At 40.6% G+C, this 19,028-nt stretch overlaps 1 protein-coding gene across 7 annotated transcripts in view; it reads left to right on the plus strand.

The window, feature by feature from the left end:
• MID1 (midline 1) overlaps positions 1-19,028 on the plus strand; it is a 643,355-nt gene that overhangs the window by 550,656 nt on the left and 73,671 nt on the right. For all 7 annotated transcript variants that reach the window (XM_022559856.3, XM_089904801.1, XM_089904802.1 and 4 more), the window contains one exon: positions 6,881-6,976. In XM_022559856.3, the coding sequence (XP_022415564.1) occupies positions 6,881-6,976 (96 nt within the window). The remainder of the gene's footprint in view (positions 1-6,880; positions 6,977-19,028) is intronic.

Raw genomic sequence — 19,028 nt, forward strand, 5'->3', positions numbered from 1 at the left:
GAGAGAAACCATCAACGAATGGGAGTATCTGTGTTCCCATGAAACTTTATGGACAAAGAAATTTGAATTTCATATATTTCTCATGTGTCACAAAATTTTATCCTTCTTCTGATTTAAAAAAATCATTTAAAAACCATTTCTACCTGGCAAGCCATAGAAAATGGGACAGCAGGCAGGATTTGGCCTGTGGGCTGTAGTTTGCTGACCCCTGGTTTAGGAGATTAAATATTTCCCCAACTTGAAAGCTCTCACTTGATCAAAATAACTACTATTAGTGTGTTTTCCAATAGTCCCATAATCTTTTCACCATCTAATTCTTTTTTTTTTTTTTTTTTTTTGTGGTACCTGGGCCTCTCACTGCTGCGGCCCCTCCCGTTGCGGAGCACAGGCTCCGGACGCGCAGGCCCAGCGGCCATGGCTCACGGGCCCAGCCGCTGTGCGGCATGTGGGATCCTCCCGGACCGGGGCACGAACCCGCGTCCCCTGCATCGGCAGGCGGACTCCAACCACTGCGCCACCAGGGAAGCCCCACCACCTAATTCTATGGCAGCCCAGAGTGCTGGGTTGAGGAAAATTCGAGAACCTGACTGGGGCCAGTGACCAAAGAAGACTGCAGGACGGCTGCCATATTGGACCTTCATGGCTCTTACCCCTATGCTGTCATCTTACAAAATGCTCCCCGTATGTTCCAATGATAAAAGTCATAGTCATTTTCTCTAGAACATTTCTCTTAGGAGATCAATTTATTTTTTTAATAATCGAGATTTTCCTTTTTTATTGAATGAAAGATTCTTTAAATTCCATAGTGCTTTACAGTTTTCAAAAGTTTCACACACATGATTTCATATAATCCCATAATAACCCTTTCCCCCCCCCACCCCTATATTGTCCCTCTCCCCTTCCCTCTCCCCTCTGATAACCACTAGTTTGTAGGAGTTCATTATTTTTAAGTTCAGAGACTTTCAAAGCTTCCTAGGAGTCCAGCTCCCTTCACTCAATATTGATTCTCAAAACTGACAAATGTGTTATTGGTCAGTTGCTCAGCTCTCTTACTACAGGCAGAAATAGGGCCGAGGGATGTCGAATGAACAAGAAAGGCCACTCACATCTCTAATACCTGGAAATAAGTAGTCATCGTTGGATCTGCTAAAATCACAACTAAATGAATATAATTATACTAAGAGATGTATTTATCTCCGTTAACATCTGAAAGTTCTTCTAGGCCGTAAACGGTATTTAAAAATTGTTCTCTGTATATTATTGACTACCAGATTACAGTAATAAACACTGAACTCCTGACGATGGAATTTATAAATATATGGTGCCGATTCTGTGGTGTTAATATAGAAATATCAAATAAAACCTGACAAGGTAACTACAGTATTGCATATCAAAATGGCTTAAATTGTCGTCCATGGAACACTAGACTTAAATTTGTATGCAGATTGGGTTTTATTATGTTTTTGAAGCTCCCTGGGCGACCTGTCTTGCCAGGGCATTTGGAAATGTTAGCTATCATAACCAATGAAAAAAGGCATTAAAAAATCAAACCAGCATAAATCACACAGATTTGCGGTCTGTCGTGAGTTGAACCTGAAGATAGCCTTAAATTCCTGCAACGTAATTAAAACATCTGAAGAGTTTAGTTACATGTTAAGAATTTATGCTTTTATGCAGGTGGCATGTGTTAATATGGGTGTGTTTTTATATTAAGGATTGTGATTAAAGTTGGTTAGAAAAAAAAATACGGATGGTGGCACTCGACGTGTTCATATCCTGGTTGTGCTGGAGGGGCGGTGTTGGGTGTCAGGGCCATGAACACAGTTCCTGAGTGTCACTCTGAATATTATGGAATGGAACAAGCCAGATCTGTGTTTGCCTTGAAAGGTATCCAGACTTAATATTATACTTTAAAGACATTCTGAAGCGTTGACTTCAGAATAAGGGCAAACATTCTTTAGGCCTGGACAAACCCGAAAGGAATTACTGAAATCTCCTGTTTCAGGCATACATTTTCATAGTAGTCCTCAATGACAAGTCATTCATTCCTGTAATCTGATCCTTAGGTACAGGTCTCCAAAGGCTAAAATGAGGGGTATTTTTGTCTGCTTACCTTGCTATTTGATTGGGTCTCGGTGTATGTAGAAGTACAAAGGTCATCTGTTAAGTTGGATTTACTCCTCTCAGCTGGTGTCCATAACCATGCCTAAAGGCTTGTATTGAGATGGGTTGTAAAATCAGCTATCCTGCCATGATTGTTCAGTGATCAACTCAGGAGGCTGAGTCTGGCTCCATGAAAATGCATTAGAAGTGTATGTGTTAAAACAAAAATTACAGGAAAAATTAGTCATCCTTTCCGGAGAAAGTATGCAGGGGAGCCTCACTCTTGAAGCAACACATGTTTAACAATGTTGTCTTTCACAAATTTGACTTGTACCCAATCTTTTGCTTAATATGGAGAAACGAAATCTGACTCATTGCATCTTTACCTTTAGAAGGACCATCTTGAATTATTTATGTTCCTCTTTGGTGGTGATGGCTTGGCAGGAGGGGGCGTGTTGAATTACAACGAATAGTCGCACACTTACAAAAGCCTCATCTTTCTCAACAAAGGCTTCCTTTCCCTTCATAAAGTAAAAGGAGTACTATAAAAAAATACCCGGGAGAGAGACAATGAATTAAGGCTAGGAACAACTTGATTTTAGGTAGAAATTGAAATAGATGTGTCAGTGATAATTGCTAGATTGTCTAGTCACGTAAACGCTTGTTTTTTCAACAATGTAGTATTGGCCTTCCCTGAGATCTTGTGATCTAATGGAGTGGTATAGCATCCCTTCAGAATGCTTCTAAACTGTCAAGTCCCTCTTCTTGGGTTCACACTCAACACTACCAGTGAGAAAAGCCTTAAAGGGTAGAAGTCGTTGTTTTAACAATCTATAGTAGTTGCTAAATGAACTTACTAGTTAGTTGATTTACTACATTCAATTTCAGAAGTGTCCTCCAATGAATATTCAGTTTTCCATGCTAATTGGTCCCACAGTGAATGTTTGAGGATTTATAATGGGAACGGACTAAGCCATGATATACAGCAGGTACTCAACACATACTGTGGTTTTGTTATGCTCTCTCCTTGGTAGTAGAATTACTTTCTGCCATGCAGATGCATTCCAGAGGGAAGAGCATGTGCCCGGGCCCAGGAAGGAGCTTGGCCTATGGGCCAAATCTCCCTCACCACCTGTTGTTTTTTTTTTTTTTTTTGCGGTACGCGGGCCTTCACTGCTGTGGCCTCTCCCGTCGCGGAGCACAGGCTCCGGACGCGCAGGCTCAGCGGTCAGGGCTCACGGGCCCAGCCGCTCCGCGGCACGTGGGATCTTCCCGGACCGGGGCACGAACCCGCGTCCCCTGCATCGGCAGGCGGACTCTCAACCACTGCGCCACCGGGGAAGCCCTCACCACCTGTTTTTGTAAATAAAGTTTTATTGGCACACAGCCCTGCCCACTTGTTTACATATTGTCTATGACCACTTTCTTACTAAAACATGAGAATCGAGGAGCTGCGACAGAGAGCATATGGCCAACATAGCCTAAACTATTTACTACCTGGCCCTTTGCAGAAAAGCTTTGTTGACCCCAAGATATGGTATATGTATAAAACACACACCAGATGCCAAAGACTTAGTAAAAAGAAAGAAAAAGAATGTACCAGAGCTCATCAGTTTTAAAATATTTGATTATGTGTTGAAATAATAATATTTTGGAAATTAAGTCAAATGTATTGTTAAAATTAATTTTACCTGTTTCTTTTTAATTTTTTTTAAAGAAATATGACTATTAGAAAATTTTAGATGTGACTCCCATTTGTGGCTCACACTGTATTTCTAATGACACTGCTGGTTTAGAGCCTGGAATTTGGAGGCTATGTGATCTGTACAAAAGGTTAGAAAGCGGGAAGAGAAAACAAACCCTTGTATTAGCAAATATCTTTCAAAAGCAATACAATCTTCTGTTAATTTGGCTATTCCTCATAAGAAGGAATACTCAAAACTAACAGATTAGGACGTCTATGGAAAAAGTTTTAGTTGAATTCTCCCAGAAGACCCTAACTCAGAATTCGAATTGGGAGGTGATCCCGGAAGCATCCGGAAGGGAGAGGGGAGGCGGAACAGCGAAGGAGAGGAAGCGGAAAGAGGGCATGGTCAGGGGCAGGTGATTGCTGTGGGCATCGGGCTCCTGCCCGTGCGGGCGCTCGGGAGATTTTCTGAAACACGACTCAGAGTGATCCCACCTGGAGGTGGGGAAGCTGGGCAGTTCATCCACCGACTGCCAATAGTTGCTGGATGAGGGCTGCTCCTAGGGGCATCAACCTCCCTCCTCCTCCCCAGCACCCCCCCCACCCCCCCCCCCCGCCCGCCCTGCCTGGGGCCAGGAAAAGCCCTGGAGCCTAAAGGAACAGCTACTTGCAGCAAAAAGCCACCAGCAAGCTTGAGAACGGTGACTGCTGCAGGCATGGGGTTGGCCCCCCGTAGTGTCTGGTACTGACACCAAACAATGTTTCACCCTACAATTCATGATTTCTTCAACAAGCATTTGTATAGTTCCTGGTGTGTTTTCATTTTCTCCTCTGAACTGAACAGTAGCATAAATGGGTGCATTTATTGTTTCTACACATCATGGATGGGAAAACTGAGCCCAAGCGTCATTTGTCCAGGAGAATTCAACTGGGGTCGTAGCCCCCGGCCCCTCACTCTACATGTGTGGCCACTCATGCCTGACTCCTTGGACTTCTACAAAGTTCAGCTCCATAAGGAGATGGAAATGTATTGATGTTTTCGAGGTGAGAACAGGAAACTAGAACTTTTTGGGGGGGTACTCTGTAGAATTCCTTAGATATCCATAGGGAAGTAGATACTTATATCCACTTTAGCCCCAAGACTCTGATGCCAAAAAATGTTATCTCTCGTTTGCACAAGGCACAGTCAAAATCAAGGGGTTACAGGACCTGCCGATCACCACACACGAGGTTAGTGATACAGTTAAATTCGAGAAAACTCCACAGAAGTCCCCGTAGTGGAAGCTTATGGATGCATGGTTCATTGAGGACTGGATTTGTTTACCTGCCCATTACCCGGGCTCTCTTGAAACGTGTTGTCAGTCCCTTTGGTACCTCTTGGAAACAAGTCTCTCTCTCAGCTTCATTTCCCTTTATTATACTTCTAAGTGACTTGGTAATTCTTTGCGGGCTTCAGTAACACTTGTACTTTTTAAATTTGAATAACCCCAAAGGATCTAGGTAGGTCAATGTGTTTAAACCACAGGCTTTAGTCTGCATATTAGTTGATTAAAAACAGATTTTATACATGATGTATCCTTAATAAAGGGAGGGAAAAGCAGATGTTTGTAAAGTCTAACTGTGTTAGATTATATTTATTTGGATCTCTTGCTGACTAGCTTAAGAAGTCGTACCTATGACAGTTGAACTTTAAACAGTTTCATGATGTATTTCCCTGGTAATTTCCTGCTCTGAAGGGTCAGCCAAAAAGAAAAGTAAAAGGATTCCCTAAGACGAACATACAAAAAGAAGTTGACAAATAAATATACCATAAAGTGGTCACATCTAAGTCAAAGACACTGAATAATGGAAGGCGTCGAAATTATTCTCTAGTCTCGGACCATAAAGTGGTTGCACTTTGTTTAATTCAAGCGGTAGAAAAACATTTGGCTTTTGTGCTGGTGGTAAAGAGCTTTGAAAGCAAGTTTTTCGTTGATGCAAACATGAGGTCATTAAGTCGCACCTAAATCACTCTGTCTGGTTCATTCTCTGACTTTTTGTGGTATCCCACCCTTCAGGGGAGAAACGATTCTTTTTCTCCCTTAAAATATTTATATTTGAGACACTTTGAGGGTCTCAAAGTCGAAATGGAAGATCTTCCTGTTGATCTTCCAGTCCAGATGAAATAATGCCCCAAACCTCCCTCTGAATTCTGAACACATGAGAATTACAGATAAAATATTTTAAAATGGATTTTAAAGAATAATAACCAAGCTTAAACGTAAGTGGAAAGTCTCCGAGGATCAGAAATGAAAGGAAATGCAGACATGAGAAGGGGGGAAGAGCGAGGGGGCAGTGGGGACCTGAGGGGAAACATGGTGGAGCATGTGGCAGCAGAAATGAACACAACATTGTAAATCAACTATACTTCAATAAACTAAATTTCAAAAAATGTTGATGTTCTAAAGGAACAGGGAATAGTTCTAGATTCTTAAGGAGAACAGTGATGTGAAAAATGTAGCATTGAAGGAAATTTGATCTGGCATTGATAGGTTGATAGGCAAAGAACAGAAGCGTGTACAGTGAAACGTACTATGAGTAAACGTGTATGATGAGGACTTCTTATCAATGCCTATAAATGACCACAGTGTCATCAATAGCTGGACAGTTCAGACCTTCGTCCCACGGATTGACCTCAGCCTGCCCATAAGATGGTAAATTCTAAAAATCCAACAGTAGTTGATTTGATGTGGGAATATATTCCTTCTATTATTGCCATTTCTGATTCAGGTAAAGGAATTAGAAATCCAATTACCTCTTTTCTCCCTCGTTCACAACCTGGAAATAACCTATGACTAATTATTCAGTGAAATATGCCTGAGTTCGTACAGGAAGCAGGAACAAAAAGAGTGAGATCTGAACATTTTGAAAATAATCTTTTACACTGTGACTTTTCAAAATCCAGTTTAAATCTATAAGTACTTGAAACTGTGTAGATTTCATTGAGATTTCTTTAAAAGTGTATCCATTTTCCTGAGTATGAGTAATTTTGTATATACTAAAGTATTAAAAGTATGCAGAATAATATTTTCCTCTCTTTTTTTTGAACAGCAAAACTTAGAGAGTAACCTCACCAACCTTATTAAGAGGAACACGGAACTGGAGACGCTCTTGGCTAAACTCATCCAAACATGTCAACATGTGGAGGTGAGTATCTCTGTGTGCTATTTTTCATATGAAAACTGCTTGATCACGGTTTTTATACCCTCACCCTTTATATTTCTCCAATGGGAATCTTCTTAAAGTCAGAGTTTTTGCGGAAGCTAGATATCCAACATGGATGAAATTAGAAGGAACTAGAACCTTCGAGAATCTCTCCCCATCCACTGCTTTGCTCTGCCCCCGCCCCTATCACAGCTCTCCCTGATCCAGCTTTCCTTAGCATTCCTAATCTTGTAGATTTGAATCACTCTTACAAAGAAGAGCCCAAAAAAGCACTATTTAAAAGGTGTTGTATTAGTTTCTGAGGGCTGCTGTAACCAATCACCACAAACTTGGATGGCATAAAACACAGACATTGATTCTCTTGCCATTCTGAAGGCCGGAAGTCCAAAATCAAGGTGTTGGCAAGGGCTTGCTCGTTCTGAAGGCTCTTGGGGAGTGTCCTTTCATGCCTCTTCCCACCTCCTAGTGGATGCAGGCAATCCTTGGCGTTCCTTGGCTTGTGGCTGCATCGCTCTAATCTCAGCCTCTGTCGTCACGTGGCCTCCTCCCTGTGCGTCTCTGTGTCTGTGTCCAAATCTCCTTCTTACAAGGACGCCTGTCATTGGATTAGGCTCCACCCTACTCTAGTATGAACTCACTTTAACTTGATTCCATCTGCAAAGACCCCATTTCCAAATAAGGTCATATTTACAGATACCAGGGGTTAGGACTTGGACATGCCTTTTCTTGGGGGGGATACAATTCATCCCATTACAGGTGTGTATTAAATACACCTTGGTTGTCAGATATGTTTCCATGAAATTGACCACAACTGCAGCATGTTGGGGTTAAGTCAAGAGCATGCAGGCAGCACTGACAGCAAGGGCGAGTTGCGGAACCCAGGTCTTTCCAACCCTCCGTTTAGAACAGATTCGATTTTGGCAGTGATCTTTCGAGGGAGCATTTGGAGCCTTGCTGATTTAACAACATTGTAAATAATAGTGAACAAGCATAATGTTTTCATTATAGGGTGAAGTGAATAGGTATTATAGAATTAAATGGATGAACAAAACAATGATCCATGTGCTATATTTCGTTTTTATGACGTGATAGCATTTGATGTTTAGGACCATAAGAAAGAATTATTTCTCTTCAGTTAAAAAAAAAAAAAAGAAAGAAAAGAAAAAATTATCTGTGTTGTATGGCAAAATCTTACAAATGCATTATGGATTAGGTGATTATTTCATTCAGTTTCAGCTAGTTACTTCTTAAAGCATTAGTGTCTGGTTTCTATTATGGCCTTTAGTGATTGCAGAACAACTGTCTCGCTCCTAATGCAATATTAGTATGGCTTGAACTTACAAAAATGCTGTTCATCCTAACATGTAAAATTACATTCTGTAATGTTCAGTAATTTCAAATGATAGATAGATGTGTCATTCACAAAATTTACAAGCAGATTCTATTTTTATTTCAAAAGATTAGGTATTTAGTTGACATACAGGCTTTTAAAATAAAGGTATTACTGAACTGATGGCAGCAGACTTTCAAGTAGACACGTACATGCCATTAGAAGTTATTCTAGACAAAGAGTAAAGAATATTCATTCCATTCACTGTTATTATTTCTGTATAAATCCTTTGGAATGGAAAGAAATGTGTGTGTGAATAAATTTGGTACTTAGGAAGTTGATTCTAGATAAAAATCAAAGAAAATTATAAGTAGAAAAATAATGATACCAGCAGTACCTATTTTTACGTGTGCCCTTATTCATAGTTATTCATATTCTCAAAGTATAATTTTAAAAAATTGAGCATCTAAATCTCATATAATAATCAAATGAGTCTGCCTCATTTAATCTTTGATGAAGGAATAAGCAAGATGATAAAGCTGGCTTAAAGGAGGATTCGTATCAGAGACTGACACGTACAAACATGGGGGTTGGGAGGTAAAAGGATGCTAGAGTAAGACAGCTAAATTCAATGCAAAACTGGTTGGTGACCTAAGGGGCAATAAAATCATTACCTTTGAGCAAAATAAGTTGCATACCATCAGTTTTCTCTAAGTTAACATTTAACTTTGCAGAGACTAAGCCCTCCTCAATAGTAAATAGAAAGTCAAACTCCGTTACATCCCAGCCTGGAGAGTCAGATGACCCCTTCCTTAGGCTGGTTTCATGGAGTCCGCTCTAGTATGACACCAGAACGACTCAGTCTTCTTTTTTGCCTTATTTCCAAGATGTGGATAATTTAGCTTAACCTGACTTTCTCCTCTTCCTGTTCTGGACACTGTTGATCTCCGAGCTGTGTTCACTAAACACATATTTCTGGGTGAGGGTGTCAACTTTTGTCTGAGGTCAGTTACTTTGGTTTGGTAAGTGGTCGCACCAGTTCATTCCATTAGTGCGTGGCGAGTGTCCTCCTTGTGTGTGTTGCCCTGTGCTAGGTGGAAAGGACCCTGCCCACACGGAGCTTACTATCTCAACTAAGATGAAAGAGCAATACCAAATAGAAAAATGAATTGCCATGAGAGAGGTTGGGATTATATACTTTGGAATTTCAGAGAAGTGAGAAATTTCTTTCACCTGGGAGAGGTCATACACGGTGTGAGGCTGCCTTCAAGGGTATGTAACATTCGGGCCTGTGGAGACACGGGAGAGGCACTGCTTGCAGGGCAAACCAAGGCATGGGGATGGAAAAATGAAGAGTTGTATGTACACAAAGCCAGGAGTTCATTCTATAGGAATAGAAAGTGTTTGAGGGTGGATAAGTAGGAACTGGCTTTGGAGAGATGAGGGTTCAGTGGACTTTAACATTGCATCTGAGTTTGAACTTTATTTGGTTTTGAAGGTTTAGTGAGGGCTTGAGGAACGCTGTGTAAATTTCACAATTACAATTAGCATCCCTCACTCTTTTCAGGAAATGATATTTTTGGTTATTGGGAAAATAGTGTGGATATCTTGATGCAAAACGATCACACATCCAAGGGAAAATGTCCCAGCACTAGTAAGCTCCAAAAAAGGTGGTGGGATTTGTTAGGCACCAGCATGACAGTCTTTTAAATCAGCGCAGTGGAAAAGAATTTCCTGGTTCACATCCTAGGTTCCTAGACCTTATTTCTTCCTTTTCCTCTGCCTGAAGGTGTCCTTGTGTTCGGGTATGAGCCTTCCAGGGGAAAATAATCCCTGTGCCAGCTGGAGCTAAAAACACTCAAAGCCCAGAGGCAACTCTCAATTGTTGTAAATGAAATCAATGAATTCCCACCAAATCCTGAGGAAATGCCACATCCTTATAAATCCACACCTCCTTCCTGGGATTCACTTCTGCTTTTCTTTAGAATGAAAAGAGTTTGAAGGTCTCCCACCCCCATCCCCATTGTTTTCATAGCTTGTTTTTAAACAAGCAAGTGAAATAGCTTTTTGATAGTAAGTACCAACTTTTTTTAAAACTAGAGGACAGAGGGTATGAGGCCAAGGCAGTCTAGGACTCAGAGATAGAGGCATTGAAAAGGCAACATCAGGTCAACTCCCAGGAAATGTTTGTGTAATTTGGTGGGATTCTAAAAATTAGTGGGTTTTAGCCAGAGTTTTGTTTTCTGCAAGGGAAGAATGCAATAGAAAATTGCCTTGGGTTGAGTTTGGAGTTAGTTATGGGGTGTAGAACGAGTCCATGAAAAGTGGTCAGAATTTGGATCAGCTGTAGCACTTCACATTTTTAGATCATACATGGACTATTTCTCTTCATCATCTCGTCTTCCTCCCCATTTTCTTTTCTTTTGTTTGTTTTTTTGCGGTACGCGGGCCTCTCACTGCCGTGGCCTCTCCCGTTGCGGAGCACAGGCTCCGGACGCGCAGGCTCAGCGGCCATGGCCCACGGGCCCAGCCGCTGTGCGGCATGTGGGATCCTCCCGGACCGGGGCACGAACCCGCGTCCCCTGCATCGGCAGGCGGACTCCCAACCACTGCGCCACCAGGGAAGCCCCCTCCCCATTTTCTTTTAAAAATCAGAGGACCTAGTTTATTAGCTAAACAAATACTTAGAATCAATGACGGATATCATATTCTCCACACATTCTGAGAATCGAGTTCTTTCACAGGGAATACAATACCCGGATATGCAATAGATACTCATTTTGGGAATTACCGGTAACCAGTGACTAAATCCACATTGAGATGGTAGAGAAAAACTATGAAAGGATGTCTAATTGCCATAGCATTTTGGAGAAGATAAAGGCTCAGCGGACTTCACCGTCCTTGCCCAAGCTCATCCTAGCAGGCCATTCTCTAAGCCAGCATCCCGTCAAAGTCCTGGCTTTTTAGCTTTTTAGTCCTTTGGCTTATCTTGCCTTGTTTATACTCACTTTTTTTGTGTCCTTTTGCCGTTGATTTTCACACCAAGTCTTTAAATTATTTTTTTTCTTTTATTTTAATAAAATAGCTTAAGAAATGGTAAAAACCGATTAGGGAAAACAGATGCGGGTCTGTAAAAGAATTTTTCAGCCATTCACCAAGCTCTAAAAAGCATTCAAATGTAAACTTTGAAATAAGGAAAAAATTGCTGGGTTAAAAGAAAGATGAACCTTTATGTTTCAATTCATTTTGTTGTGTCGTTTTATGTCAGAGCATTCTCTGTCTATGGAAACCTTGACAGTTGCTCCATCTACAGCCACTGGATTAAGACCACCATCCGAACACCAGAGGTGCTGTTTGTATCTTGTGGACAGGTGTCTGATCTTGGATGACGTGTATCCTGCTAGGGGCCAACTTGAACGTCCAAAGTCGTGATCCACTGTCACTTGCAGATAAGGGTTAGATTCCTACCCCACATGAGCCCTTGTGAGAATGTTCTCAAGGTATATTTAGAGTCAGATTCTGGAACCACATCAGACAACCCACAGTCATCCATGGCTCTTCGTTGAACAGCTCTGGAATAAGGATAAGGTGATACTGCAAATATGGTGGCATTCAGAAACTGGATTATGAGAAGCCACTGTGGTAAAGATTGGTCTCTTAAGTTTAAGTCTTAGGATTCTCAGGACAAAGGAGAAAAGGAACTCTTGGACTACACAGAACTTCATCTTCTCTGGAGAGGATTCTTTTTTTTTTTAAGTTCAAGTATTGTTGATTTACAGTGTTGTGTTAATGTCTGCTGTACAGCAGAGTGATTCGGTTATGCCTATAGATACATTCTTTTCTTTGCCATTATGGTTTATCACAGGATACTGAATATAGTTCCCTGTGCTCTACAGTAGGACCTTGTTGTTTATCCGTCCTGTATATAAAAGCTCACATCTGCTGACCCCAACCTCCCCCTCCACCCCTCCCCCAGCCCCCTCCCCCCTGGCAACCACCAGTCTGTACTTTATGTCAGTGATTCTGTTTCATAGATAGGTTCATTTGTGTCGTATTTTAGATTCCACATATAAGTGATATCGTATGGTATTTGTCTTTCTCTTTCTGACTTACTTCACTTAGTAGGATTATCTCTAGTTGCATCCCTGTTGCTGCAAATGGCATTATCTCATTCTTTTTTATGGCTGAGTAGTATTCCCTTGTATATATCTACCACATCTTCTTTATCCACTCATCTTTTGATGGACATTTAGGTTGTTTCATGTCTTGGCTGTTGTGAATAGTGCCGCTATGGACATAGGGGTGCACGTATCTTTTTGAATTACAGTTTTGTCCGAATATATGCCCAGGAGTGGGATTGCTGGATCATCTAGTAATTCTATTTTCAGTTTTCTGAGGAACCTCCATACCTGCAACAACTTCCATTCCCACCAACAGTGTAGGAGGGTTCCCTCTTCTCCACATCCTCTCCAGCATTTGTTATTTGTAGACTTTTTAATGATGGCCGTTCTGACTGGCGTGAGGTGGTACCTCATTGTAGTTTTTTTTTTTTTTTTTTTTTTTGCAGTACGCAGGCCTCTCACTGTTGTGGCCTCTCCCGTTGCGGAGCACAGGCTCCGGACGCGCAGGCTCAGCGGCCATGGCTCACGGGCCCAGCCGCTCTGTGGCCTGTGGGATCTTCCCAGACCGGGGCACGAACCCGTGTCCCCTGCATCGGCAGGCGGACTCTTAACCACTGCGCCACCAGGGAAGCCCCTCATTGTAGTTTTGATTTGTGTTTCTCTAATAATTAGCAATGTTGAACATCTTTTCATGTGCCTGTTGGCCATCTGTATGTCCTCTTTGGAGAAATGTCTATTTAAGTCTTCTGCCAACTTTTGGATAGTGTTGTTTGTTTTTTTGTTGTTGTTGAGTTATATGAACTGTTGTATGTTTTGGAAATTAAGCCCTTGTTGGTCACATCATTTGCAAATATTTTCTCCCATTCTGTAGGTTGTCTTTTCATTTTGTTTGTGGTTTCCTTTGCTGTGCAAAAGCTTGTAAGTTTGATTAGGTCCCATTTGTTTATTTGTGTTTTTATTTCTATTGCCTTGGGAAACTGACCTAAGAAAACATTGGTATAATTTATGTCAGAGAATGTTTTGCCTATGTTTTCTAGGAGTTTTATGGTGTCATGTCTTATGTTTAAGTCTTTAAGGCATTTTGAGTTTATTTCTGTGTATGGTAAGAGGGTGAGTTCTAACTTCATTGATTCACATGTGGCTGTCCAACTTTCCCAACACCACTTGCTGAAGAGACTGCCTTTTTCCCATTGTATATTCTTGCCTCCTTTGTTGAAGATTAATTGACTGTAGGTGTGTGGGTTTATTTCTGGGTTCTCTGTTCTGTTCCATTGAGCCATATGTCTGTTTTTGTGCCAGTACCATGCTGTTTTGATTACTGTAGCTTTGTAGTATTATTGTCTGAAGTCTGGGAGGGTTATGCCTCCTACTTTGTTCTCTTTCTTCAGCATTGCTTTGGCGATTCTGGGTCTTTTACAGTTCCATATGAATTTTAGGATTATTTTTTCTAGGCCTGTGAAAAAATGTCATGGGTATTTTGATAGGGATCATATTAAATCTGTAGATTGCTTTGGGTAGTATGGCCATTTTAACAATATTCCTCCAATCCAAGAGCATGGGATATCTTTCCATGTCTTTGAATCATGAGAAGATTCATTTTTGGCTACTGCATGTGTTTAATGGCTTTGTATCCAGTTTACTCAACCAAGGTTGCTAAAATTGACAACTCAAGAAGCAAATTTAGCTTTTCTCAGTGGAGATTAAATTTAACTTGTTTATTAAGGTAGTATGTAACACATACTTGAATGTCTGTGCTCTTGCCGTAAAAAAATTGATTCATAAAGGGCATTGGATCCTGTTTCCTTCTTAGTTACATTCATGAAGAATAATGAGAAGACATCAGTAGAACGTCTTCCAGTATTTTGGAATAAGAGATGAATCTTATGAATGAATGAATATAAGGCTTAGTTACTTTGGTATTACTTTCAGAATAACGTTCCCAAATTTCAGCTTTGAAACTTTTTTTAAAACATGATCCAAACCTTTTATCATCTATAGTCTTTCCAATTTGGATGGAATGAACTATTGTGTCAGATTCAGAATCCTACCAGGTGGTTTGTATTGGAGCATGATCACGTGTACCTGCCTCTGAAGACAATCCCTCTTACATATTTGGATTCAGCAATGCAGATTTCCAAGGCTAGTACTTAGATATGAAATAATCTGCCTTAGTTGGGGAGGCCAAATGGTTGAGCATTAGGAATGAAGAGCAAAGTCATGGTTTTACTGACATATATCTTAATGTAGTTTCTCCCCATAACACAGGAATTCTTTATCATGTCTCCCCTTACCCTATTCCACACACAACCTTCTTGCCTTGAAATATTTAGATGCTTGATTAGAGCAGCAGAGTTGTTTCTGGTGTGATATAAAGAATGATAAGAATGGGTCATGACAAATTTTTTTAATTGCCATCATAGTTCTAACTCAGCTTTCACTTGAGATGGTGGTAGTTGGATGGATCCAGGTGAGACAGTCCGAGGTGTGAAAGGAATGATCCCAGGTGAGAAGGTGACCGTCAGGTAGAAAACTGAGTCCCATTATTGCTCCTGTGCCTGCCATCCAGAGACAAGTGTGATCCCACCCATCAATCCATCATTTTGTTACTGAACCAGCCTCTTTTGTTTCTGGGTCTTAATATCTAGTTTATAAACCAGCTATACCGCAATACATTTTTTTTTAAAAAGAAGAAAAAAACCCAACAAGGTCCTACTGTATAGCACAGGGAACTATATTCAATATCTTGTAATAAACCATAATGGAAAAGAATATGAAAAAGAATATAGATAGATAAAACTGAATTACTTTGCTGTACACCAGAAACGAACACACCATTGTAAAGCAACTATACGTCAATAAAAGTTTTTTAAAAATATCTAGTTGAAATTATTTTTCTCAATATAAAATTGCTTTTTGTGATAATCAAGCTGAAATTATCTCTGTATATAAGATTATGAGAAAAACAGGACACATCATCTTTTACCTTTATTCAACTGACTTCTGTTTTTAATTGCTAAATGTTGTAGGGAAAAGTGAAAAGCTTTGTTCTAATTTTGAAACTCCCCAGCAAAATAGATGAGTCATGCATATCAAATGTTTGTTAACAAGAGCGCAGTTGTAGCGCTGGCTTTTTTTGTTTGGAACAGAAATATGAAAATTTAAATTCAGCTATTTAAAAAGCCTGAGGCTACCCCTGAATGTACAAGGCTTTCAGTGAGGACCAGCACAAAAGATTTTTACAACCAAGTGAGGTAACTTCCTGGCTTAGGAATTTATGATAGAGCTTTTACTATGCTTTTAAAAGTATTTTCACTAGATATAACAGCAGGTTCATATATATGAGGTGATGAAAACTATCATAGTAGCCTAATTCTCTGACTTGGCAAGCTTGGCATTAGGCTGTGCTAAGTTCAAGGATACCTTCCATCTATTTACCCAGGTTAGGAAGATGGTGCCTTGTCTGTTCTTGCAGGTGTTAGAAAGAGATGGTTACTGTATCGAGTGGGTATAGCTCCACAGCAAGGTGTAGACTGTGGTGTAGGGAAAGCAAAAATGGTAGGCCTTATGCAAATGTATATGAGAAACGATAATGACCACTTGACAGACTCCTACTGTAACTTCCTGACTTCAATATCCTAATGGCCCTTTGAGGTAAATGTCACCACAGAAATATGACTTGAAGCCAGACAGAACAAGAATCGGCCAGTAAAGAAATGGGTTGAATCCAATCAAGTAGTAAAGCAACTGGAGTGGTTACCCGACCTCAGCTACCCAAACCAGGTGATAGAGTTGAAAGACATGATTAAAAATTCCTAGGGGGAACTCTCATGACCAGAAACATTCCCATCTGCTGGGGAATTGGAAACCCTGTCCAACCCACGATAGCGAGGGCCCAATGGGTATACATGAGTGGTACCAGCAGAACCAGTGAGCCTTCGGGTCTTGTGAATTATTCTCAAATCTTTGACTGTTAATCCTTGACCTGGTAACCTCAACTTCTTTGAGATGACCAGTTTGCTTCCTTAAGTAAATAAAGTTCTTTTTTCCCTCCTCCCCTGGAAGTTTGAGAATGATGTTACAACAAAAAAAATGAAAACGTAAATAATAGGCATAGAATCAGTATTTTGGGTTACAGTTTAGGACTAAAACATACGTTTGTATTTTAAGGGTTTGTAGCATTAAAGAGAATATGACACACTACAGAAATTTGACAGGTTAGCTTTGAGATTCTAATCTGAAACATGTAATTTATTTTAGACCTCTGATTTTAAGGTGAAAGCATAAAGTCGTTTGTTTCAAGCCAACGTTAGAATGTTCACTAGAACTAGAGTTTCACTACATTTGTAAGTTTTTATTAGATTTCTGAGAGCTACCTAAGGACTTGGGAAGGTTTACCTTGTTAGGGTTTTAATTTTGTCCCGTTAAGCATTTAAAGTGGTTATAAAGTAAATTGCATATGTTACATTTATAAACACAATTTAAAATGTTACAGGAATTTGGTGATAAAAATCTGAACAGTGATTACCTGAGGGGGTGAAAATTGACTGGAAGAGGGGCTTGAGGATACTTTCTGGGGCAATGAAAACATATCTTGATTAAGCTGTTGGTTAGGTTGGTTATCAAAACCCGTTGAATTGTCCCTTAAGATTTATTTATGCATTTCCCTGTATGTAAGTTTTACCTCAATTCTTAAAATGTGTACTGGAACTGAATCAACTAATATATAGATGGAAGTGACTGTTTAATGGAGTTGAGTCTGTTCAACTTGAGTTAATCAGACATTGATTCAGGGACCCCTGAGAGTGATTATTCTTGGTTTCATAAAATTTCTTGAATTTATGAATAGAATAATGAGATCCATAATTTCAACTTAAAAGCTTAAGGAGAACTGCATAGTGATTTGTTGATATAGGTACAGTCCTTGGGCAAGAATCCTCATGACCTTTAAGTGCCCGCGTATTCCCTCTCCTAGTTGGTTGGACTCCTTGGGAAGCAGGACAGTATGTTTCTTTTCCTTAGAAAATGACCAGAAGGCCACTTGGAATTAAGTGGAGGGAAACCCTTTTAAACACCTCCACAAGTGTAGTACGGATAGTCAACTTAGGTCTGAAGACGGTGACGTTTTCGATATCAGACTCTCATGATACACACACACACACACACACACACACACACACACACACACACACACACACACACACACACACACACACACACACACACACACACACACACACACACACACACACACACACACACTCACACTGCAGCCTCAAAATCAGCAACTGACAGACATCTGAATTCTGTGGTCTTTCCTCGTCTCTTTCAAACCAGATTAGATTCACCTGTCACTGTCCTTCCGGCAAAGCCCATCTTGAACAGCAGCAGTGCTCTCCAGTTTCCCTCCCATCTCCCCTTCTCCTCACTTCATAACTTTGAGTGCCACCGCAGTTTCAGAAGAGAACCCTAGGAAAGTAAGCCTGGCTAGCTTCAAAGAGAGATGGTGCAGACCCACTAGGTGAAAGATGCAAAGGAAGTCAGTTAGAAGAACGTGAGGCCTAGGAAAGACCACACCCCCAACCCCGCCAGAGTGAAGCCTCCCAATTCACTGTTCAGTCGAGATATAATGGGAGCCACATATATAATTTTAAATTTCCGAGTAAACACAGTTTTTAATAAGTAAAACCAAATAGTGAAAATTAATTGTACTAGACAATGTATTGGACCTGATATATTCAAAACATCATTTCAACACGTGATCAGTACAAGAGTGATTGATGTACGTGTTTCATCCTCACGGCACATCTCGGTTCACACTAGCCACATGTCAAGTGCTCAGAAACTGCAAGTGGCTAGTGGCTGTCATACTGGACCCCACGGTGCTAGAACTTCTGTAGCCCATGGTTTAGCCGTTAATTATGTGCGCGCTTGGCATGTTTGCTAATTGTTTTCTAGTGCAGTCATTTTCTCGAAAAGGCAAAGTTCCCTTTCTAGCGTGGTAGGCGCTCAACAAGTCCATAGGGTTGCTTCGTGTATCATCACTTGTACAACGGTAACATCCTTATTCAGGGAGGGATAAGGGCATGCGCATTTCCTCTTACTTTGGTTCCTTAGCTACTAAGACTATTGCAAAGATCTCTGGAGAGCAGTAGCTTTCGCCACGTGTACTCTAAAACTCAGAGCTAAGAAGCAGGGACGGCATCAAAAGTTGAGTTTGCTGGCAGAATCAGAAGAATCACTGCATTAAGATCCGTGTGGTTCCCAGTTTTATAAATAGAGTTTGCAAGGGGAGAGTGTCGGCCTGTTTATTTTTGGTGCACAAGGTTCCTTCTTTTAGCGTGTTATCTGGGAATGAGGATGGCAAAGAGATGATCTCCTAGAGGAAGGTGATTTCTTTTGTAGCTCTGACATAGCCTCTATCTAACCTTAACGAAACAATGGCCGCCTCAGTGGACAATGGAAACGAATGCCATAGACAGTGAGTGCGCACACGTGCTGACCTGGAGTCGGGCGCCGACTGCTTCAACAAAGGGTTGCTTTAATTTTTTGCAGAATAAAGTACTTTTTTCCTTCTGTTTTTCAT

Source organism: Delphinapterus leucas, chromosome X (assembly GCF_059928025.1).
Source record: "Delphinapterus leucas isolate spDelLeu-1000000601 "Yukka" chromosome X, BTC_Dleu_Yukka2, whole genome shotgun sequence".
NCBI lineage: Eukaryota > Metazoa > Chordata > Mammalia > Artiodactyla > Monodontidae > Delphinapterus > Delphinapterus leucas.